Source organism: Sinocyclocheilus grahami, unplaced genomic scaffold (assembly GCF_001515645.1).
Source record: "Sinocyclocheilus grahami isolate Dianchi unplaced genomic scaffold, SAMN03320097.WGS_v1.1 scaffold312.1, whole genome shotgun sequence".
In the NCBI taxonomy this organism is placed as follows: Eukaryota; Metazoa; Chordata; class Actinopteri; order Cypriniformes; family Cyprinidae; genus Sinocyclocheilus; species Sinocyclocheilus grahami.
This window is the reverse complement of record NW_015505491.1, coordinates 950,549-972,656: the sequence shown is the minus strand read 5'-3', so window position 1 is coordinate 972,656 and position 22,108 is coordinate 950,549. Positions and strand designations below refer to the sequence as shown.

The 22,108-nt window shown below is 36.0% G+C and overlaps 2 protein-coding genes across 4 annotated transcripts in view; one reads left to right on the top strand and one right to left on the bottom strand.

Annotated features, from left to right (window-relative positions):
* Nucleotides 1-5,793, bottom strand: part of LOC107601769 (cyclin-dependent kinase 16-like) — a 34,273-nt gene extending 28,480 nt beyond the window's left edge. For all 3 annotated transcript variants that reach the window (XM_016294058.1, XM_016294059.1, XM_016294062.1), the window contains exon 1: nt 5,482-5,793. The gene's annotated coding sequence lies outside the window, so the exon portion shown is untranslated. The remainder of the gene's footprint in view (nt 1-5,481) is intronic.
* A 5,042-nt stretch (nt 5,794-10,835) lies between these two features.
* LOC107601759 (catechol O-methyltransferase-like) overlaps nt 10,836-22,108 on the top strand; it is a 12,656-nt gene continuing 1,383 nt past the window's right edge. Inside the window, exons 1-4 of the mRNA XM_016294047.1 lie at nt 10,836-10,987; nt 14,079-14,250; nt 15,459-15,576; nt 17,407-17,600. Of these exons, the coding sequence (XP_016149533.1) occupies nt 14,080-14,250; nt 15,459-15,576; nt 17,407-17,600 (483 nt within the window). The 5' untranslated portion in view covers nt 10,836-10,987; nt 14,079. The remainder of the gene's footprint in view (nt 10,988-14,078; nt 14,251-15,458; nt 15,577-17,406; nt 17,601-22,108) is intronic.

Sequence of the window (22,108 nt, the reverse complement as noted above, 5' to 3'; positions counted from 1 at the left end):
TTGAAAACTATATTAAAATAAAAACTAATTTCAAAATTTCAAAACTATAATATTCTTGGTAGGCTAACTACTTATCTTAAGTCACCTGACCCAAAAAAAGAATGAATGAGTACATTATATTTGTAAAGTATTTATTTATTCTTTAATTATATAATATCAATATATTATAATGCAATTTTGGCTGTTCCTAAAGAACATATATATTTCAATAAATAATAAATTGTACATATTATATATATAAATTATATAATAAATACAATATATGCAATTATACAATAAATACAAATGTGTGTGTGGGGGGGGGACTGGGGCTTTTTAGGAACAGGCAAAATTCAAATATACTAATTACAAATAAATAAATACATTGTATAATATAATTTATATATGACATTTTATATTTAAAATTTTATATTATATTTTAATAGTATTAATATTATTATTTTTTTTAAATGTATACATAAAAAAAAAAACAGTATGTAGTATATATACCGAGGTACTATTCCATTCAACACATAGCCTAAAAGAAAAATAAACGAGTTATCCTCAGTGCTTGTAAGGAACACAGTGTCTTCTCTTTAGGAACAGCCAAAATGCCAGAAGGTTTTGCCTTTCTTTAGGACTAATCACATGCTTTGGCACAAAGATGAGCAACAATCTTGATTCAAAAATCCAAGCTTTGGGTCCTTGGACTTAATGTGACCCACTAACTAGCAAGTTGCCTGAGGACGGGATTCTACTTAGACACAAGATTTCAAACACTTGTTTCCTGTGCAGACAGATATTGTGGTCCATGCTAGGGCTGCATGATAAATCGAAATGGAATCGAGATCACGATTTGACAGAAGCTGCGATTGTCATGCATATCTTTCAGTGAAGCACGGTTCTGTGATCAGCAGTAAATCTCCATCCAAAGGCCAGAGGGCACTCTCGCGCTGAAACTCCAAATACGCCTCGCAGAAGAAACCCAGAAAATGCCTAGCGCTGCAGCTGAATAAACAGAAGATTCAACTGCTTTCATTGATTCAACGTGACTAATAAACACACGACTACGGCAATATACGGTTTATCGGAGTTCTTCTTATTATAATTTTAATTAAAATAAAGTATATTTATAATGCAATGCCTTTATCACTACTTAAATACTATGAAATATGTTGCGTGCCTTATTCTGTGTAACAAGCCACATCATCTCACAGAAGGATTTATTTCAAACACTCGACTGACATTATGAAGTGAGTTTGGAGTAAAAATGTTATTAAATGTGGTATTTTCACATGCTTTCAGATGGAGCAGCATTTACTTCACAGAGCTGTAGTTCACTGAGAAGCTATGCAAACAGCTGTCATTATCGCGAACGATTTCTTCAATTTCAGAATTGCGCAATAAAATCGATAGAAGCGATTTTTTGCGTAACTTGTCAGTGAACTACGGCTCTGTGTAGTCAATTTTGCTCCATCTGAAAGCACGTGATGATGATTTCCTGCTGATTACAGAACCGGCTTTTTTAACAAAATGCGCATGACAATCGCATTCGATTAATCATGCAGCCCTAGGCCATGCTAAGAGAGATTTAACATGTTAAACAAGTAACAGACCACATGTTCTTTAGAAATACTGCTTATAGAAGGTGTCTGAACATCTACACTAAACCACTCAAAACTAGTACACTGAGTCTTAATATGTCAAAGAGCAATTTAAAGCACAAAAATACACATCAAAGCAGTATTTCAAGGTGATAAATCAATGTAAAATCCAAGCTTGAGGGGTTTAAAAGCACATTAAGAAGAATGCATAAGGTTTGGGATCACACAACAAGTGATGATAAAGTTCCAATTTTTTTATTGTACAGACACCGAAAAACAAGGGTTTTAAAGAACTCCAAGGCAAACCGTTGGAAGGTTAACACTAAAAATACTATGAATAGTTGAAACCCAAGATGACGAAAAATTATGGATGTTGAAAAGAAGAGCAAATAAATGGGGACAGATCCAATGGCAATCAAGGCAAGGCATTTGAAGCGTCTTTTATTTATCTTACTCAGAAATTCAAGATGAACCAAGCAGCCTCAAATCAGATCTCCTGAATCAGACAATCGACAGGAAATCCACAAACCTTCACTCTCGTTTACAGTAAGCCAATGTGACAAACAGCTGAGGAGGAACTCTGACTGTTAAAGGACATTTTGCATGATATTCATCATGTTTTGCATTTTGAATAACAATCAGTCGTGTGCAATGTGGTTGAATGGCTGACAAAGCTGGTAAATCTGCTACTCGGAGCCAAAACGAATCGAGTCATTCCCTAATCAGTTTAGTAATCAAAGACAAACAAGACCCGGTTATATATACACATGAGCTTAACCTGTTTACCCTCCACCATTTTCGCTCCACACTGGCTTCATTCATGACCTGGTGAGTGATTGCGGCCCCAGAGGAAAGCAGCAGCGGTCTACACCGGGTTAAGGGCCGATTTCAGCTCTCCGCATCGTCTTAGTGCTACTTAATCAGGGTTGATGACTCTTTAAGACTCTTTCTATCTCTTTTCATTACTGCCCGCAGCAGTCGACCATCAAAACAGCATGCAGGACCGTATTCTGTGGGCCATTGCTAGCTAACACAGGACTAACCGCATCTCAACTCTCCTGCAAACATACTGGAAGTGCTCAGTTTCAGAGCCAAGGTGTTTCTTTAACTGAGCTGCATCGATACGGCGCAGACTGAGGCTCAGTTATCCACTCTATAGGTCAATAAATGCTTCAAGGGGGTTCAAACGACTGACAGTGTGTGATAGCTTGGTCTTCGTCCATGAGTTTACAAACCTACCCAGGCAAGCGGCAAAAAACACCCTGTTTTCAGTAAAACATCTTTCAGTTGATCATATGCAAGAGAGTTAAACAAAGCACCGGTCCATGTTGGCCACAGGCCCCCAACATCCCTCTCCAACCAAACTGACATGCATCCAAACACAAGGTGACACCCCGACGGGGGTGACCTTCATAGAGACTTATTCTGGGACACCAGGTCCAGACAGCACTACATCAATCAGCCTCTGAACGCAAAGGGGTTTGTGTTGCTGTCATTTCTCTGCAGCGGCGGAAAAGCGGAAGAAGGTGTCCGTACAGTGCAGCACTTCATCAATATTATTATGCTGGTGACACATGCCAGAACTAGAAAAATCAGCCAGCTCATGTAGGTTGCTTTCTAATTGGACGCTGTTATTCATTGAGGCATTATAAGCTCTAAGATTTTCAAACACAGCAATAACGAAGACGATTACAACAGACGAAAGGAAAGCAGCCTGTTAATTATGCCTCAAAGCTATGGAACGCACAATCAATAAATATTAAGGAAGATGCTATATTTTAAAAAGAAAGCTAAAAACTTATATTTTTTATTTTTGCTTTTAACTAGCAAATTATTTTTTCTAGTGAATTATATATGTATTGTTATCTTTTATTATTATTTTGTTTTAATTTCCTTTTTTTTGTTATACATTATGTATATTCATTTTATTTTTATAATCATTAAAAAGTGGGTTAAGGCAGTTACTCCCTAAATATTAAAAAAATATATATATTACATTTTTATTTTAGCATTTCAAATAATTTTTCTATGACAGGTTTTAATTTCCATTTTTTGCTATGCATTATATGTATATTAATTTTATCTTTACTATCATTAAATAAAATTATATTTTATTGTCATTAAATAGTTATACTAACTAAATATAACTTATGTTACATTAACTATGGCATTTTATTATCTTACTCAAAGAAATCGTTTATTGTCAACAATGTGCCATGTAGAAATCCACAACCTAAAAAGCAAATTAAGGGATGTGCCAGAAATATTTGTAAAATTATGACCAGGTAAATGGGATGAAGGTATTTTGGTGATATATTTTTAAACAAAACAGTCTACAACATCAAAAACAAGATCATGTAGCCAAAATAAGCCAATGTTTGATAAGTATGGGTTTTACAATGACTGACGAGAATACTGACCAAAAGAGCAGGTCAAGATAACGTTGATTACATAATGCAATTTAATGAAATAAAATACACAGAAGTGCAAAGTGTGAAAAGCTGTTGGTGAATTTGTGGCAAAGAGGTACCCGTTTTGTTTATCGGTTATGCATGCACAGATTTCAGTTAATTTTTCCCAATCTATCACTAAAAATACCCTTAAAAATGACATTGCAACGCACATTCCTCTGGAATTATTCTAGTCCTGCTTCGAAGCCAATTACTTCCAACACCGAAGTCAAAGGTCAAGTGCTTTCCCTAATTCTTTTAAATAAGCGATCAATAGAAACCACCACTTAAATTTAGGTTGATGAACGCCAGTTAACTAAAGCATCGAAATGATGCATGCTCCAACAGTGTAAGACTATTTAGGTGAGGAAAGCAAAGTTAAAGACTCCTAAACCATCCGTCACAACCTAATGATAATATTCCACAAACCAACCCCCTCAGCATGCACCCACGCCTCCAACATGACATTCTGAATCAGACCAGCAACTGTCAAACACACGCCTCCATCTGACCAGAACTGAGTCTTTAAGGAGACTTCTCCTTACTGCATCTCATACAAGTTTTGATGGAGTCGGAATGGATCACTCTTCCTCCGTCCCCATTCCATCAGTTTAGCTTGCACCAAAAGTGGTTTCACCTGCTGGGGAATCAATGTGAGCTGGAAGGATCATTACCAGTAATGGATTTAAGTACAGCTTTACCCCTAAGATAGCATGAATTCGATACTGCATATTTACAACTATGACGTAGACTTATATAACACCCCGCGTCATGTTTTGAATGAGTGACGTTACGCTTTCGTCACAAGATGCCAACGTAAAATCTCTAAAAAGCATTTGATTAAATATTAACCTTTATACTATTTTTAATAGCATATGTTATTAATATGTTAAACAAAATTGCTCAAAATGAACATACACCTTCATTAAACCCATATTGTATAAGCCCCTGAGGTAATTCAGATGACATTATTAGAAAGCAAAACACGACTGAATAAAGCACAAGACTCCCTCAGGATGAGACAATTACTCAGGCAAGCCATACACAAGTAAAAAATAATAAAACTAAACCTTGATTGCAGCCAGACTGCGGACTAATCCACAGTAAACCACACATAAACAGGTTAGCTAGCCAGGTTAGCTAGTTAGCTGGCTTTAAAGACCAGCATTAAACGGCCATTGTACAGGAATGCGAGAATGATTCCTTTTTATTTTTATTCCTTCATTTTTACTTTTTCTGTTGTCCATTCGCATACATCATTAAACAATCTTTCGGGTTCCATTCAGACAGCCCTAACGTTACCGACCCAAGCAGGGCTTCAAACACAGACTGTCCGGCGCGAATTAACTCACGCAAAAACGGCTTTTTCTGTCCCATTTTGATGCTTTTCCCACTTTGCGATGGAATATCAGAGTGGGACAGGACAATAACCGGGATGGCTTTCTTACCCGTGGAGTTGAGATCCGTGTGAGCTTGTGTAAATGAGTGTGTGTTGCTCGTGTACTCTTAACAGCAGTAATAATATCCCAAAGCAGCCGCGCTCTCCCAATAGTCCTCGGCCATGATCCTCTACTCCTGCTGCTGCTGCTGCTGCTGTTTGTCCAGTCTCCAATGCTGCTGGAGCGACTCCACTAGACCCCGCATGTCTCACCAATGCTCCTTCTCTCCTGAAATTGCTAAAACGTTACAGCAGCTGTTCCTTTCCTTGCCAAATCCGGACTGGAGTGGATCATGGAAGCGATAGAGCAGCTGCGAATAGATCCAGGAGTCACTCACTCATTGGATGGGTTGGGGAACATGCCATTATGTCATTGAGCTAATTCTTGTGTAGTTAATACGTTTTTGTAATATACCTACGTTTTATTATGATGTATCCCTGATTAGGTTGATTCTGTACATTATGCGTCCCTGCAGTCATGAAATTTGGATACGAAGTGAAAGCGTCCACCCCTAATAAATTAAACTGGCTCATAGTGGGCTGATCCGAATTCCGTTCAAGCAAGTTAGACTGTACCATTCAGGCGGAATGCGCAGGGGAGATGCAGTGGCAGTGCAGTGTGCTGTAAGCCACTGTTTGTCATGCTGACCTGTTACATATTTTTTTACATATTATTTATTTAAGAAACTACGTTAACTTGCAGTTGTTTGTAATAGGATCAGATTTATCATTAAAAAGGCTTCTCAATGTAGATATACGTTGTTACACCCAAGCTTAAGGAATAAGTGTATCATTAAGTGCATCTGTAAGTGTATTATTCTATTAGAATGGGGTGTATACTGAAATTCAGACAATCTATCTATCTATCTATCTATCTATCTATCTATCTATCTATCTATCTATCTATCTATCTATCTATCTATCTATCTATCTATCTATCTATCTATCTCTCTATCTATCTATCTATCTCTCTATCTATCTATCTATCTCTCTATCTATCTATCTATCTATCTATCTATCTATCTATCTATCTCTCTATCTATCTATCTATCTCTCTATCTATCTATCTATCTATCTATCTATCTCTCTATATCTATCTATCTATCTATCTATCTATCTATCTAATATAAATATTTTTTGAATACTGGTTTATGGAGAGCCTAATTATGCAAAATTAAATCATTAAATAAATGTTGAAATATATAAATAAATCTTTAATACATAATTAATTAAATGCATAAATACATGCACAAATAAATAAATATTATATTAATTAATTCATTCATTCATTTGTTTATTAATTAATTAATTAATTCATTCATTCATTCGTCCATTTATTTCCTCCACATTTCATTTTCAGGGTCACGGTTGTCAACATGTCCCATAACCCTGAAAATGAAATGTGGAGGAAATAAATGAATGAATGAATGAATCAAATTATATATATATATATATATATACAGTATACACATACACACACAAACACACACACACAAATTATATATACACACACATACACATGTAAATATATGATCATATATATAATTTATTTATTTAAATATATTATGCTGTGCAATAATATATACACGAATAACCTAAAATAAATTATTTCCAAAAATATATATAATAATATTATATATATAAATTACCATATGTTAATCTATGCTGGTTAAAAAAAACTAAAGAAAAAATATATATATATTGTATACTTTTAAATGTATATAAAATATTTTTAATAATAATAACATTTTGGAATAAAACCTTCATACCCTTACATGTGAATTAATATTTCAGTGTATCTTGCAATGTCTACTTTGAGCACATGAAACCTTATTAGAGCATTATGTTTTGGATATCTAGCCTGATTCATAATTGCAGTGACAGCATTGATTTATATGATAATTAAACAGGATGGGTTAGGAGAGGGGAAACCTAACCTGAAGTAAGAGTGTGTGTGTGTGTGTGTGTGTGTGTGTGTGTGCGTGCGTGTGTGTGTGTGTGATGCAGAGCAGTGGAGCCCCACAGTGAGTCACCGCTCTGGCATGCATCAGAGCCCCCAGCAGTATACTTTAGTCTTTGGAAACCCACTGTATGGGGGTTGCATCAATGTGCCTTGGGTGCAAATGAACATTTCTTTTGTTCCTTTAACAGTTCCCAACATTTTACTTCACCAGGGAAGAAACTGAACGCTGGGAATTATCCAGAGGTTAGTATGTTTTGCATACATGACTTGACCTTAAAATTAAAAATGTATTAAAATGAATTTAAAAAAGCACTGCACGTGGGTGCTGAAAATGAAAAATGCAAGTTTGCATACACACAATGCAACAGAATTAAGCATATACTGTAAAGTTACAACAAGTATTCTTACATTTAAAAAAAAACAGCACCAAGCGTGTTGTTTTTCAATGGCCTTTAATTATATGTAACACTAGCCATTGGCAAGGGCAGTCGTGTATGTTCGACCTTGTCTTGATTAAGAGAGCACTTCTGAAAATGCCTCTTTCGGCCACCAGTAGCCACTGTTCAGCCAGGTCAGGTGACTTTCAACATGCCATGATTATTACTTGATGATGACCACATATGATTGCGCTATAATTAGAAATAAGAATGTTATTAAGGTCTCTTTTATACTGGTGAACAATAATGCAGATAAGAGGAGTTAAGTGGCTGATGTAAACCTAAAAGGCAAACCCATTGACGCATGCCGTAATGTGCTGCATTCATTAGTACATTCACATTTCAAGTGCTTAACATTGAGAGCAACGCTATTATGCAGCATTAGAGGTTCACAGAACCACAACACAGAACAACAGAGTGCCCGGTGCTCACCTGTGTATGTGGATGCACCGTCTGGAAGCATCATTATGTTTGTGTGTGTAGATGATTTAGATTGGGAATGACATGTACTAAGGAGAATACATTTGGGATCTGTAACCTCTATCCTCCTTTGTCCTTCTCTTTCTCTCTGTTTTCTCATAAGCCTCATGTAGAGCTCACACAATGTGTTTGTATGAGTCTTTTGTTTTACCACGAACATAGAAAATGAACATGAATTTCTCATGTGTATATTTATATGATTTTTATGTGGTTTTAGAACAATGTGCACCCAATGTTTCACATGTAACCAAATGGTTTTACATGTGAATTACAAGCTGTTTTAAGGTGCAGAGATGCAAACAGGTAAGGGGGAAAAAAGGTGAGAACATTGTGTGAGGCATGCTCTATGGAATTTCTTTTAAAGATATTTGCTTTACATGTTAATATGTAGTTACTTTAAGGAATTTTTATTATTACCTTATATGTCCAAAACTGTACTTTTTCATAAAAAATTCATTTTTTAACATTTTACAAAAATCAAGATTGAATATATTTGGTCAAAATCCCATGTTATAAAAGATGGAAGTGCTATGCTATTTAAGACAATATTGGCTGATTAGATGGCAATGCTGACCTAAAATGCAATGTTTGCCCTCTCTCTCTCTCTCTTCACCGTTTCCACATCTCAGACCTCAAATACATAAAATATTACCCCTTTTAGACATCTTTTTAGACATTTAGACATTAGATCTAAGCAAATCTCATAGATTACCTATTTTGATCTAAAAAAAGTGAGTTGTCACTGATAGGTGAGGAGTTTGCTGCATCTATGAATGTGGATGCACAATTAAATGTACAAGATCAGTCAATATCAATAAATTTAGATTGAATTTGGAAAAACTTTTTACTTATTTAGATAATTAAATTACAGAACAAAAATATAATATAATATAGTCAATATCAGTTTTATATATATATATAATTTATTTTTTTACGTTTAATTGAAAGTTGTGCTCAAAAGTTTGCATGCCCTGGCAGAAATTGTGAAATTTTGGCATTGATTTTTAATATATGAGTGATAGTGCCTTTTATTTAAGGATAGTGATCATATGAAGCCATTCATTATCACATAGTTTTTTGGCTTCTTTTCCAATCATAATGATAACAGAAAACAGCCAAATGGCCCTGATCAAAAGTTTACATACCTTTGAATGTTTTGCCTTTTTACAGACACACAGGGTGACACACATACATTTAAATAGCAATTAAAAGTTCATTTCCCACACCTGTGGCTTTTTAAATTGCGTCTGTGTAAATCGTCATTGAGTTGGTTAGCTCTCAAGTCAATGCACTGAACAGTCTAGAAACTGAGCCATGGGGAGCAGAAAATAACTATTAAAAGACCTGCGTAACAAGGTAGGGGAACTTTATAATGAAGGAAAAGGATATAAAAAGGTATCCATAGCCTTAAAAAAAATGCCTGTCAGTACTGTTCAGTCACTTATTAAGAAGTGGAAAATTCGTGGATCTAGTGATACCAAGCCAAGGTCAGGTAGACCAAGAAAGATTTCAGCCACAGCTGCCAGAAGAATTGTTCGGGATACAAAAAAAAAAACCCACATGTAACCTCAACAGACATACAGGCTGCTCTGGAAAAAGACGGTGTGGTTGTTTCAAGGAGCACAGTACGACTGTACTTGAACAAAAATGAGCTGCATGGTCGAGTTCCTAGAAAGAAGACTTTACTACGCCAATGCCACTCTAAAGGCACTGGGAATCTTGTAAAACTTGATGGTAAGATGAATGCAGCATATTATCAGAACATAATGGCAGACAATTTGCATTCTTATGCACGAAAGCTGGGCATGGGACACTCTTGGACTTTCCAGCATGACAATAGTTTACAGTAGAGAAAGGTGAAGGTTTTGGATTTTTTATTATAAAAAAATATATATTTTACATTAAGAAAATGAAACCTAGGTAGTTTTTTTTTGCATTTTTACATTATTTTCATAATCTATATCATATGTATATCTTCATAATGCATTATGTGCATTCATAAAATTTATATCTATTTAGTATTGCATTTTTTTTTCATTATTATGTTTTTTGTAGAAGACGTGCCACGCTTTATACACCCTATGCTGGGAAATGGTGATGCTGAGGCCCCTCTTTTGTCATCCTTATCCATGTGTCAGTGTGTGCATGAGGAGGGTAGGAGGAGGAGAAATGGGGAAAACCAGGAAGCAGAGAGAGAGGCAGGAAGGGGGTGTAAGAAAGCGCGAGATGATTAGAACATGATTGGCTAAAGGAGGATTAAAACTCAGCCCAGTTGGCCAAGGTTCAGCTCCTTCTGCCGTGTGTAAGTGCGTGTCTGAATATTTACGAGGGGAAGCCTGTATGTTACACACATGTGTGTGCTTGCATCTCCCTCTCTCCCTCTCTCTCTCTCTTTCTCTCTAGCGTGACCCGTGGTCGTACATCACTTTCAACACATATCAAGGCAGACCAGCAGAACAGGTTAGAAAGAGCAAACAGAAGAGGGAGGGGAGAGAGACAGAGGTAGAGAGAGAGAGAGAGAGCCCAGCGAGAAAGACTTTGTCAGAGAAAGGCATAAAGACATCGGAGTAAAAGAGAAAGTGAAGCTCGTCTCTGTGTGTGTTTGTGTGTGTTTGTGAAGACACCTGCAAAAGGAAGTAAGATTATGGAAATGTTCTTTGGCACAATATTGCAACAGATTGTTCTTTGTCTGGCTTATGAAATTCAAGGAAATGCATGCATATGTGATATGTATTTTGTGAGAATCCTTTCTTGCCGTAACACTTTGTGTTTATGTAACTTTCTGCATGATCCAGCTCTGCATTCACATCAACCAATATTGTTCACACTTTAATATTTATTCATAAGCAAGATGGTGATTGAAATTCGCACATCCTGCACACAGCATGCGCAAAAGTGCTAATTCGCTGCCTTCGTGTTAACAGCACACTTCGGTTTACTAAAGTCTAGCTGCAATCTATAATTAAGCAAGAGACTTAAATATTCATGTGGCCTAGTAATCAGAACTCAGTCTTGCTTAAAGTCCTGAGGTCTCTGGCAGGCCACGCGGTCGATATCAGCACGTGTGGAGGAGCCGACAGAAGCTGTAAAACTGGCCGCTTAAGAGAGACACTTCTGTCTTTCTGGTTCTTTTAGGGGTTACCATCTTTAATTACAGCATGCTCTGACAGCGCACAGGCTGCTACTGTCACCGCTGCGTCTCAGTGTGTTACTCCAGTGGATCGTGCCTGGGGTTCTTTATGAGTGGCCCATTGTGTCTGCACAGAAAGCCGGAGCAGAAGTCCTTATTCAGAGCTTTACTAATAAGAATGTGTTAGGATCAGTGTCATTTTGGCAGCACACCGTAATAACTCCTGCATGTGGTGCTATATTGCACCTTCTTTTTTTAAGAACCTTCTTTTTAAAGGGTTAGTTTGTCCAAAAAAGTATATTCTGTCAGCATTTATTCACCCTGTATGAATATTTTTCTTCTGAGGAGCACGAAAGAAGATATCTTTAAAAATGTCAATTCCAAATTCCCGATTGTGTTTCGCAGAAGAAATAAATTAATATGCAGGATTGGAACAACACGAGGGTGATAAATGATGACAGTGTTTTCATTTTGGGGTGAACTATTCCTTTAAGAAACATTTTGTATTTGTATGGCGTTCTTGTGTTGAGTTTAAACGTAATTTCTTTTTTGAGATTAAAAAAAAGTCTTGGTATTAAATTATACACTACCGTTCAAAAGTCAGTAAGCTTTTAAAAAACATTTGAATTCGGCAAGGATGCTTTAAATTGATCAGATGTGACAGTAAAGACATTTCTGATGTTACAAAATAAATATATTGATAATAAGAAAAAATTCTTGAGCAGCAAATCAGCATATTAGAATGATTTCTAAAGCATCGTGTCACACTGAAGACTGATAATGTAATGTATGCATCAAGTAATGATGCTGAAAAATCAGCTTTGCATCACAGGAATAAATTACATTTTAAAATATATTCAATATACCAACCCAAAACCTCTGAACAGTATAGGTGTGAAAAACAGATAAGTAGTCATCACTTTAACCACTGATGACTATATCTTCAAGAAAAGGTGAAGTTGACACGATACTAGAGTAGGTAAAGTGTGAAAAACTATCAGGGTAAGGGTTAACCGTAAATATTAAGCCATATAAAGTGGGCTGTTAAAACGCACATAACAAAAAACTTCTGAATCATCATTTCGCAAGCCATTATAAGGCATACTCTGTTCATGTGAGTGGTAAACCAGCTGTGGAGATGAAGCTGTGCTAATTCATTTCCATCCCCAGTCATGAGGCCAAATCTTGCACAGCACAGAAAAGGGAGCTTTCACTGTTTTCTAGGGCCTCTGGACTGAAACAGGAGAGGGGGATGGAGAGTTTGGCATTCCACACCACTGAAAGTCAAAGTTTTTTAACCCTGTCCTCCCATTTGTCTATTTTCTATGTATTGCTTGTATTGTGTCAGTTTTTTTTTTTATGTGGCCAATCTTAATATTAGTGATTGCAACATCTTAAATGTCCTTGCAGATATGGCTAGGCATGTGTTATTGACGTGCATATCATGTGATCTTGCATCATAATATGGCTGGTAGAGCTGTGGGTATTTACACAGGTGTGGCCATATGAGTCATAAACACACATGAGATAATCAATAATTTAGGTCCAAAGGTTGTGTTGCTTTAAGCTGGATTAAGGTCAACAATGAAAAGACAGCGAGTTTTGAAGTGTCTCACAAAGCCTATATTGTATTTTTTTCCAACATCAATAAAACTAAAAATTATTATATAAAAAATTATATATAATATATAAAAGTATATATTATTTTATATGATATTTTCTGTCCAAAATCAATAGAAATTCATATATACAAATTATACGAAATTATTATTTTTTATATTCTATTGTGACTTTATTTCTATTACAATCAAGGGCTTTTTTCATTACAGTCATGTGGAAAAATCCCATTCTAATCATTATGCAAAAATAAATAAATAAAATAACTAATAGAAAAGAAAAAATATTTAGACATCATGGTAGTATTTGTTGTACTGCCTTTAAAAAAAATCTTTGTGTTCAGACAGGCTGATTCTAGAATAATGAGAATGCAAATATAAAGCATCTGGACCAGTGTTATTGTAGTATCATTCATAAACGACTATAGTTATATTAAAAGTTTGAATCAGTTATTTTAGTACATCAAGTTAAACTAAATTAAAATGAGAAATGCTGCTTTGTCAGCTAGCTGAAATAAAGTTGTTTTATATTAATTTGATTTTTCATTTGACGTTTATGTTATCTTAAGTAACAATAATGCTATTTATATATAATTTACTATTTTACTATAATAACCCTGATCCAATTTAGAAAATGTAACTGAAAATAAACAAACACATACATACACACACACATAAAAATAAGCTTAATTATCATGAAAATACTGATAGATAAATAAATTATACTAAAATATGCTTCATTTTTTTTTAGCAATAAATTATTTCTTACTTTGGATTTAGGAGTGAAATATAAAAAACAAAAACATGTTTTAACAGGCTTTATGAGATTTACCCTTTGACCTTCACCAGCTTTTTCCCTTGATTTACACTGATGCCGTATCTGTTTTTGTGTAATACTTTCTGACACTGCTTTGTAGTCTCACCCTCTGTGAATTGTGAAGCTGTTAACTCTTTGTGAACGTCTCTCTCTGTCTTTCACAGGATGCTGTGGAGTTTGTTGGCTGTGACGGTGGTTACAGCAGCTGTCCTGTACGTCCTCTATCGCTGGCTCATTCCTGCAGCTGTGCGGAGCAGTGGCTGGCTGACACTCCTCTGGCATGTTGTCATCCTTGAGCGCCTCCTTAACATCATGACGGGATCAACGCGACCTCAGGTGACCCTCACTGTCATTCATACATACATCACTCACATATGCAGAGATGAGCTGTTGATGTTCAAAGAAGACAGAGAGTCACAGATGACAAAAATACCATGCTCCTCCTATGGTGTTTCACACATGGTACCATAGAAGGCTATGTAGGCTATCATGAAAATACTGTATTTTGGTGAATCTAACAAAGCCTGTAAAGGAACATGTCATGGTTATATGATATGTATCTGATTCTGTGTTGATATGAATGATATTTATACATCTAAAGGTTTAGTTATTATAGAGCATGCATCTCATTCCTTAAACTCTCAATGTCAGCTGTTACCTTCAATGAAATTATTTAGACAACCTCAGGCAAGTAAAAATGTGTGCCAAATGTAATTTGTGCTAACTGCCGTAAGAATATTAAATGTTGAGACATGAATATGAGTAGGTTATTACACATTAATTGCACACATGTATATGTTGAAGTATAATGTAGATGAGTTTTAGATCTTTTACATTGTCCTTATGTATATTTGTTTTTGTTGTTTTTATGTGTTGCGTTGATTTCATTGTTTGTAGTGTATGGTGAAACCAAAAACAAATTTGCACTATAAAAGTAACTATCTATTTCTCTTTAAAATAAAATTTAAAAATGTTTCACATGTTCTTTAGATATAATTTAAATATTATCAATGTATTTATTATTAAACATCATATTTATTTATTTATTATTAAAAATAAATATATATTTTTCATTATATATTTTTTACATTTTGCATTTATTGCATATGTGTGTGTGTGTGTGTGTGTGTGCAGTGTTTTATATATAAAAAAAAACACTCTAATTATCATAATGGAAAAATAAAACCTTTATGATGATTACATTTTGTAAAAAAAAATTCACTGTGTCCAAAAGAAATTATTTGAAGAATCTTGGAGTATATCAATACCATGCAACATGCAGTTATCATTCAGTATCATTGTATATATTCAAATACCACAGTATTACCTTCTGGCATCTGTACCATGGTACAGGCAAAGTACATTTTCTTTAAGGGACCTATGATTAAACAGGATTTTTCAATAGCAGAAACCCTATAGAATGGCTTTGGAAAGCAAGAGTAATTAATGGCCTCCTGTTATGTGTCTTTATTTTTCCACTATTGTTCTCTGGCTTTGCTTTGCTCAATAACACTGTTGATCATGGCTGATTTCTGTGAATGCAGCGCATGCTGAAAGCCGTTCAGAAGAATGCCACAAAAGGAGACCCTGAGAGCGTCATCTCAGCCATAGACTATTACTGCCGGCACAAAGAATGGGCCATGAACGTGGGCGATGAAAAAGGTAGCAACCTGTTTTCTATTCCCTCGCCTCCTTCTCTGATCCCTTACTAATTTTCTCACCATTAGCTTGATAATTTTTTTGCTTATATTATGCTCTTTTCTGCTCTTGAGTAAATAGCTTTAGGGCTGCTCACAGCCGGCTCTTCTGAATGAGAAGTGATGGCAGCCTTCTCCTGTCTACTGGGTGAATACGCTCTCTGCATGGCTGCACACATGCACACTAGTTGCATGTACGCATGTGCACAATCATGTGCAGCCAATGCATCCCACACAATCAACAGCAGAAATTAGGTGCACTGATGCATTATGGGACTGAGGATGGATTAATTTCAGAAGTGTTCCCCGAATGATCTGTTTTTTTTACAATATACTTAGTGATCCTATTTTTGTTGTTGATAGTTGACAGACATTAGTGGAAAATGTCTATAATTTAAATTTCTGGATATTTCTAAATTTAATATATCCACTAAAAATTTAGCAAAAAAATTATTAAAAAATTATTAAAAAATAATATTCTTACTTAGCACAAACATTAAATTAGCTTGAGAGGCAAAATTACTACATAGGCTTACTACATAAAGTACTATTTTTTAAGTTTGAGTTATTTTAGTACATCAAGTTAAACTAAATGAAAAAGAGAAATGTTGCTTTGGCTATGTTTTTTACATTTTATTTCAGTTTACATTTATTTGATCTCAATAACACTGGATAAGAAAAATATCTGGCAGTGGGTTAAGAAAAATAAACTTAATTCAAAAGGAAAACAAGAATATTTTTCTTATTCCACACAAACAAACGGCAAGAGACACATTAAAGTGCCCCTATTATGGATTTTTGAGAATTACCTTTCATGCAGTGTGTAACACAGCTCTAAGTGAATGAAAACATCCTGGAAAGTTTTAAATCTGAAAGTGCACCGTGTATAAAGTTATAGTCTCTCAAAAGAAAGAGTTGACTCAGAATCATTAAAACGAGTCGTTTTTAAAACGAATCCCAAGCCGTTTCATGTTGAAGTCAACATGAAACATTAGCATATTGCCCACCTACTTGTTGCTCTTTTCGTGTTGGTCTGAATGAAAATGCAAATTCATTCTTTGCCACTAGGTGCCGCTTTTGGAGCAGTAAAATACACAATTTTGTACTGTACACAAAGCAGCACTGCGCTTACAAACACTGCTTTATTAGGCATTACAGGCATGTTGAAATTAAAATGAGACCAATCAGAACAATCACCACAGATTAGCGTCACGCAAAGGAGGGATTTGCAAAAATGAATCGTTGAGCGTAAGGTAAAATAAATGCATATTATAAGACAATGAAAGTGTTTTTGATCTTGCATGCATGTCAACCTGTTGTTGGGAACTCCCAAAACCAAAATATAAACCTTTCATTACCCATAATAGGGGCACTTTAAACGTGATATTTTGAAGTACAAAGTCTGAAATAGTATTTTTCTTGTTAAACATACTTGCATTGGCATATTCTTTTTCTTGTTTTAAAAAACAAGACTTTATATCTTGTCATTTTGTATATATGGTGAGTAACTTTGCTTCTCAAGTAAATATATCTTGATTTAAGAATGTTTAGACATTTGCAGTGGAAAACAAGACAAATATTGTTTTCAAATATTTTTAGTGCCACTGTATGACACCAAACAGTGAACGTCAGTATGATATTGTTCCTATTAGCAGCTCAATTTCATGTGTGACAACAAGCACTGATGAATAAACGATGGCACAAAGGCTCTAATGATATTTCAACAATGTCATTAGCCACCTCATTGATTAGTTTCCTCAGTTATCCTCTAGCTGAATTTTGTGTCCCTCTGAAGGCCTCATACTGGATTCGGTGTTGACGGAGGTAAACCCCAGCACGGCTCTGGAGCTCGGCACATACTGCGGCTACTCCACCGTTCGGATCGCTCGACTGCTGTCCCCTGGCTCCAAACTCATTACTGTCGAATTCAACCCAGACTTTGCTGCAGTTGCTCGTCAGATCATTGCCTACGCCGGCCTTCAGGACAAGGTGAGAAAAAGAACTGGTATGCAAAGACTTTGCTTTGAAACCTTTTCACTCAGAAACTGCACTGAATTAAATGCTAATTTTTTAACACAAAAATGTCTGAGAAAAAGGTAAGATGATGATAAAGTTATGGCTAATAATCTGGGTCATTTGTCACATTTGACATGGAAGTGTTCAAGACTTCATTTCATGAACATTGAATTAAATGCAACATTTTTAAGTAGAAAGACTAAAATGTTTTCTTGTAAAATATACTCCAATAATCTTTATTAACAACTTAAAAAAAAAACTTTTACTATACTGATATTTAGTATAAAATATTCATGCACTGCTTACTGCCTACTATGCGTAGTAAGTATACTATATACTATGCAAAATGCAACATTTATATTCTATTCTTTAAAAAAAAAACTTGCCCCTTTTAGACTTGCACTCTATTCATTTATTAACTGCTTGTTTTCTTTAAAAAAATTAATTAACACTAATCTTTTTGTATTCTATGCCAAGCTAATTACATGGTTGTCAGCATTAAAAGGTGTATAATTGTTGCTTTTTGCAGTGCAAATTTAGTTTGTGATGAAAATAACAGTACGTTTTCGTCAGTTATTGTACCTACGGATCGCTGCATTTCTTACAGATTTCTGCTCATTAGAAATCGGATACAGATGGAGTAGCACTGTAAGATTACATTTGATTTGTTTGAATGCATTATTGAGAGAGTAATTGCGTTTGAATAAGTGTAAAATACCCTTAAATCATGCTTTCACCTGAAAATATTCACAAACAAATTCCTTGAGAACTAACTATATCTTCCCGGTCACGTCATCATAGCCTTCACATTCTTTTTGGTGTGAGTGATCCATTTCTATCAAGCTAGCTAAATATGTTTAACATGTGAATTATTGCTAAATATGCAGTTAAATTACACAGGGCTGCCAACTCATGCATTCAGCTTGAGACTCACGCAATTGACACTTTTCTCACGCCACACATCCATTTTCTCACTATAATAAAACTATAATAATAGGATATTGGCGAAACAAATTTGGTAAAGGCTCCTGTGCGCATTTGTGCACACTGGAAAGCATCAAGATTCTTTACAACGTGTTTTTTCGTAGCTCTGATCGAAGTTGCCAATCACAGACATATCTGTTGATTTCCTGAACACCTGTGATTGGCCATTGTGGTCACTCACCTCTAAACTAAACTCACCTCAAACAGACTTTTTGGTGGGTCAACTTACCCACTGGCTCATCTTACCCCACTCTCCCTCCCTATATTTTGTATTAAAAAATTATGTGTGTATAAATATATATGCATGTGCATCTAAAAAAATTAGAATATCGTGAAAAAGTTAAAAATGTATTTCAAATAGTGAAACTTTCATATATTCTAGATTCATTACATGTAAAGTAAAACATTTTGATGATTAGCGCTTACAGCTCATGTAAGTCAAAAATCCAGTATCTCAAAATATTAGAATATTTCCTAAGATCAATCAAAAAAAGGATTTGCAAAACAGAAAAGTTGGAAGTTCATTAAAGTATTTTAATTTATGCACTCAATACTTGGTCGGGGCTCCTTTAGCACAAATTCCAGCATCAGTGAGGTGTGGCATGGAAGCGATCAGCCTATGGCTCTGCTGAGGCACTATCGAGCCTTCAGCTCGTCTGGATTGTTGGATCAACTGTTTCTCATCTTTCTCTCGAAAATATCTCATAGATTCCATATGGGGTTCAGGTCAGGCATGCTGGCTGGCCAATCAAGCACAGTAATATCACGGTCAGCAAACCACTTGGAAGTGGTTTTGGCACTGTGGGCAGGTGCTAAAGTCCTGCTGGAAAAGGAAATCAGCATCTCCATAAAGCTTGTCAGCAGATGGAAGCATAAAGTGCTCTAAAATCTCCTGGTAGACTCTGGACTTGATAAAACACTATGGACCAACACCAGCAGACGTCACGGCACCCCAAATCATCACTGACTTCGGAAACTTCACACTGGACTTCAAGCAGCTTGGATTCTGTGCCTCTCTAGTCTTCCTCCAGATTTCCAAATGAAATGCAAAATTGACTTTTATCTGAAAAGAGGACTTTGGACCACTGAGCAACAGTCCAGTTCTTTTTCTCCTTAGCGCAGTTAAGATGCTTCTGACGTTGTTTCTGTTTCAGAAGTGGCTTGGTAGCACTTTTCCTGAAGACGTCTGAGCGTGGTGACTCTTGATGCTCTGACTCCAGCTTCAGTCCACTCCTTGTGAAGCTCTCCCAAGTGTTTCAATCGGCTTTGCTTGACAGTATTCTCGAGCTTGCGTCATCCCTGTTGCTTGAGCACCATTCCTACCCAATTTCTTCCTTCCAGTCAACTTTGCATTTAATATGCTTTAATACAGCACTCTGTGAACAGCCACCCCTTTCAGTAATGACCTTCTGTGACTTACCCTCTTTGTGGATGGTGTCAATGATTGTCTTCTGGACCATTGTCAAGTCAGCAGTCTTCCCCATTATTGTGGTTTCAAAGAATAAGAGATACCTGGAATTTATACTGTAGGGATGGTCGTTTAATGAAACTCATTCATTAAAAATAAATATTCTAATGTTTTTAGATACTGAATTTTTGACTTTCATAAGCTGTAAGCTCAAATCATCAAATTTGAAGGGGTCATATGATGCAATTAAAATTTTTCCTTTCTCTTTGGAGTGTTACAAGCTCTTGGTGCATAAAGAAGATCTGTAAAGTTGCAAAGACTAAAGTCTCAAATCCAAAGAGATATTCTTTATAAAAGTTAAGAGTCAAACACGCCTACCTAAAACGGCTCGTTCTAACACGCCCCCACATGTCTACATCACGATGTGGGAAGAGTTGCATAACGCCGCCCAAATGTTCACGCAAAGAAAGAAGGCATAACTTTTATTCTCGCTGTAGTATTGTTGCCGCCGCCATGTCGTGAAGGCACTGTGTTTCGTTGTGAAAGCGAAACTACTTTGGTTGGCCTTCCAAAAGAGGACGAAATCCGCTTCGTCATGTCTGGAGCTGATCCGTGCTGGTCATTGAGGAAATACTTCAAATTCGCATACTCTAGAGTAGACTACAATGCCGTCTGTTCTGACTCACAGACTGTAAGTACGTTTTTTATATTTAAAGAATTTGCCACTGACGATTCAAACGCGAGTTTTTTGGGCAGTGTAGAGTAGCGCTTGTTTGTAATTTCTCCGATCACAAATGCAGACATGGTTTTATGCTCCGGACGGACAGAGCATCACAGTATGGTAAGGGGCGTAACATTTCCATCACACGCTTGAGCAATTCGGTCAATCACATCGCACTGGATAGCTGGCCAATCAGAGCACACCTCGCTTTTTCAGACCGATGAGCTTTGTAAAAATCGACGCGTTTCAGAAAGGCGGGGCATAGAGGAGAAACAATAATGTACAGTATGTGGAAAATAATGTGTTTTTTTAAACCTTAAACCGCATAAACACATTTCATTACACCAAATACACAAAATAATATTCTTTTTAGCAGCATCATATGACCCCCTTTAAAAAAAAACGTTTGAAATGTTTTACTTCACATTTAATTAATCTTGAATATATGAAAGTTTCACTTTTTGAAATAAGTTACAAAAAAATTAACTTTTTCATGATCATGATGAGATGCAACTGTATATAGTCGTGGCCAAAAGTTTTGGCAGTGACATAAATTTTGTGTTTTGCAAAGTTTGCTGCTTCAGTATTTGTAGATTATTTTTCCACATGTTTCTATGGTATATTGGAAATCAGTGATAAGCATATCATAAGTTTTAAAGGCTTTTATTGGCAAAAAATATATATAATGAGTCAATATCTACAGTGTTGACCCTTGTTCTTCATAACCTCTGCAATTCGCTCTGGCATGCTGGATATTAGCTTCTGGGTCAAATCCTGACTGATGGCGATCCTTTCTTGCCTTATTAGTTCTCGAAGTTGATCAGAATTTGTAGGCTTCTGCTTGTTCACTCGCCTTTTGAGGACTGACCACAGGTTCTCTATTGGATTGAGATCCGGGGAGTTGCCTGGCCACGTATACAAAATTTCAATGTAATCCTCTTCGAGCCACTTCTTTATCACTCTTGCTTTGTGACATGGTGCTCCTTCATGCTGGAAAATGCACGGATCATCACCAAATTGCTCATGGATCGTTGGAAGAAGTCGCTCTTTCAAGACATTTTGATACCATTCTTTATTCATGCCAGTGTTTTTGGGCAGAATTATGAGAGCCCACTCCCTTGGTTGAAAAGCAACCCCACACATGGATGGTCTCAGGATGCTTCACTGTTGGCACAACAAAGGACTCATGGTAGCGTTCACCATTTCTTCTCAGAACAATCGATTCATCAGAGAAAATAAATTTGCACCAGTCTTCTGCTGTCCAATCCTTGTACTTCCTGCAGAATTTTCTTGGAGAGAAGTGGCTTCTTTGCTGCCCTTCTTGACACCAGGCCATTGTCCAAAAGTCTTGGCCTCACTGTGCGTGCA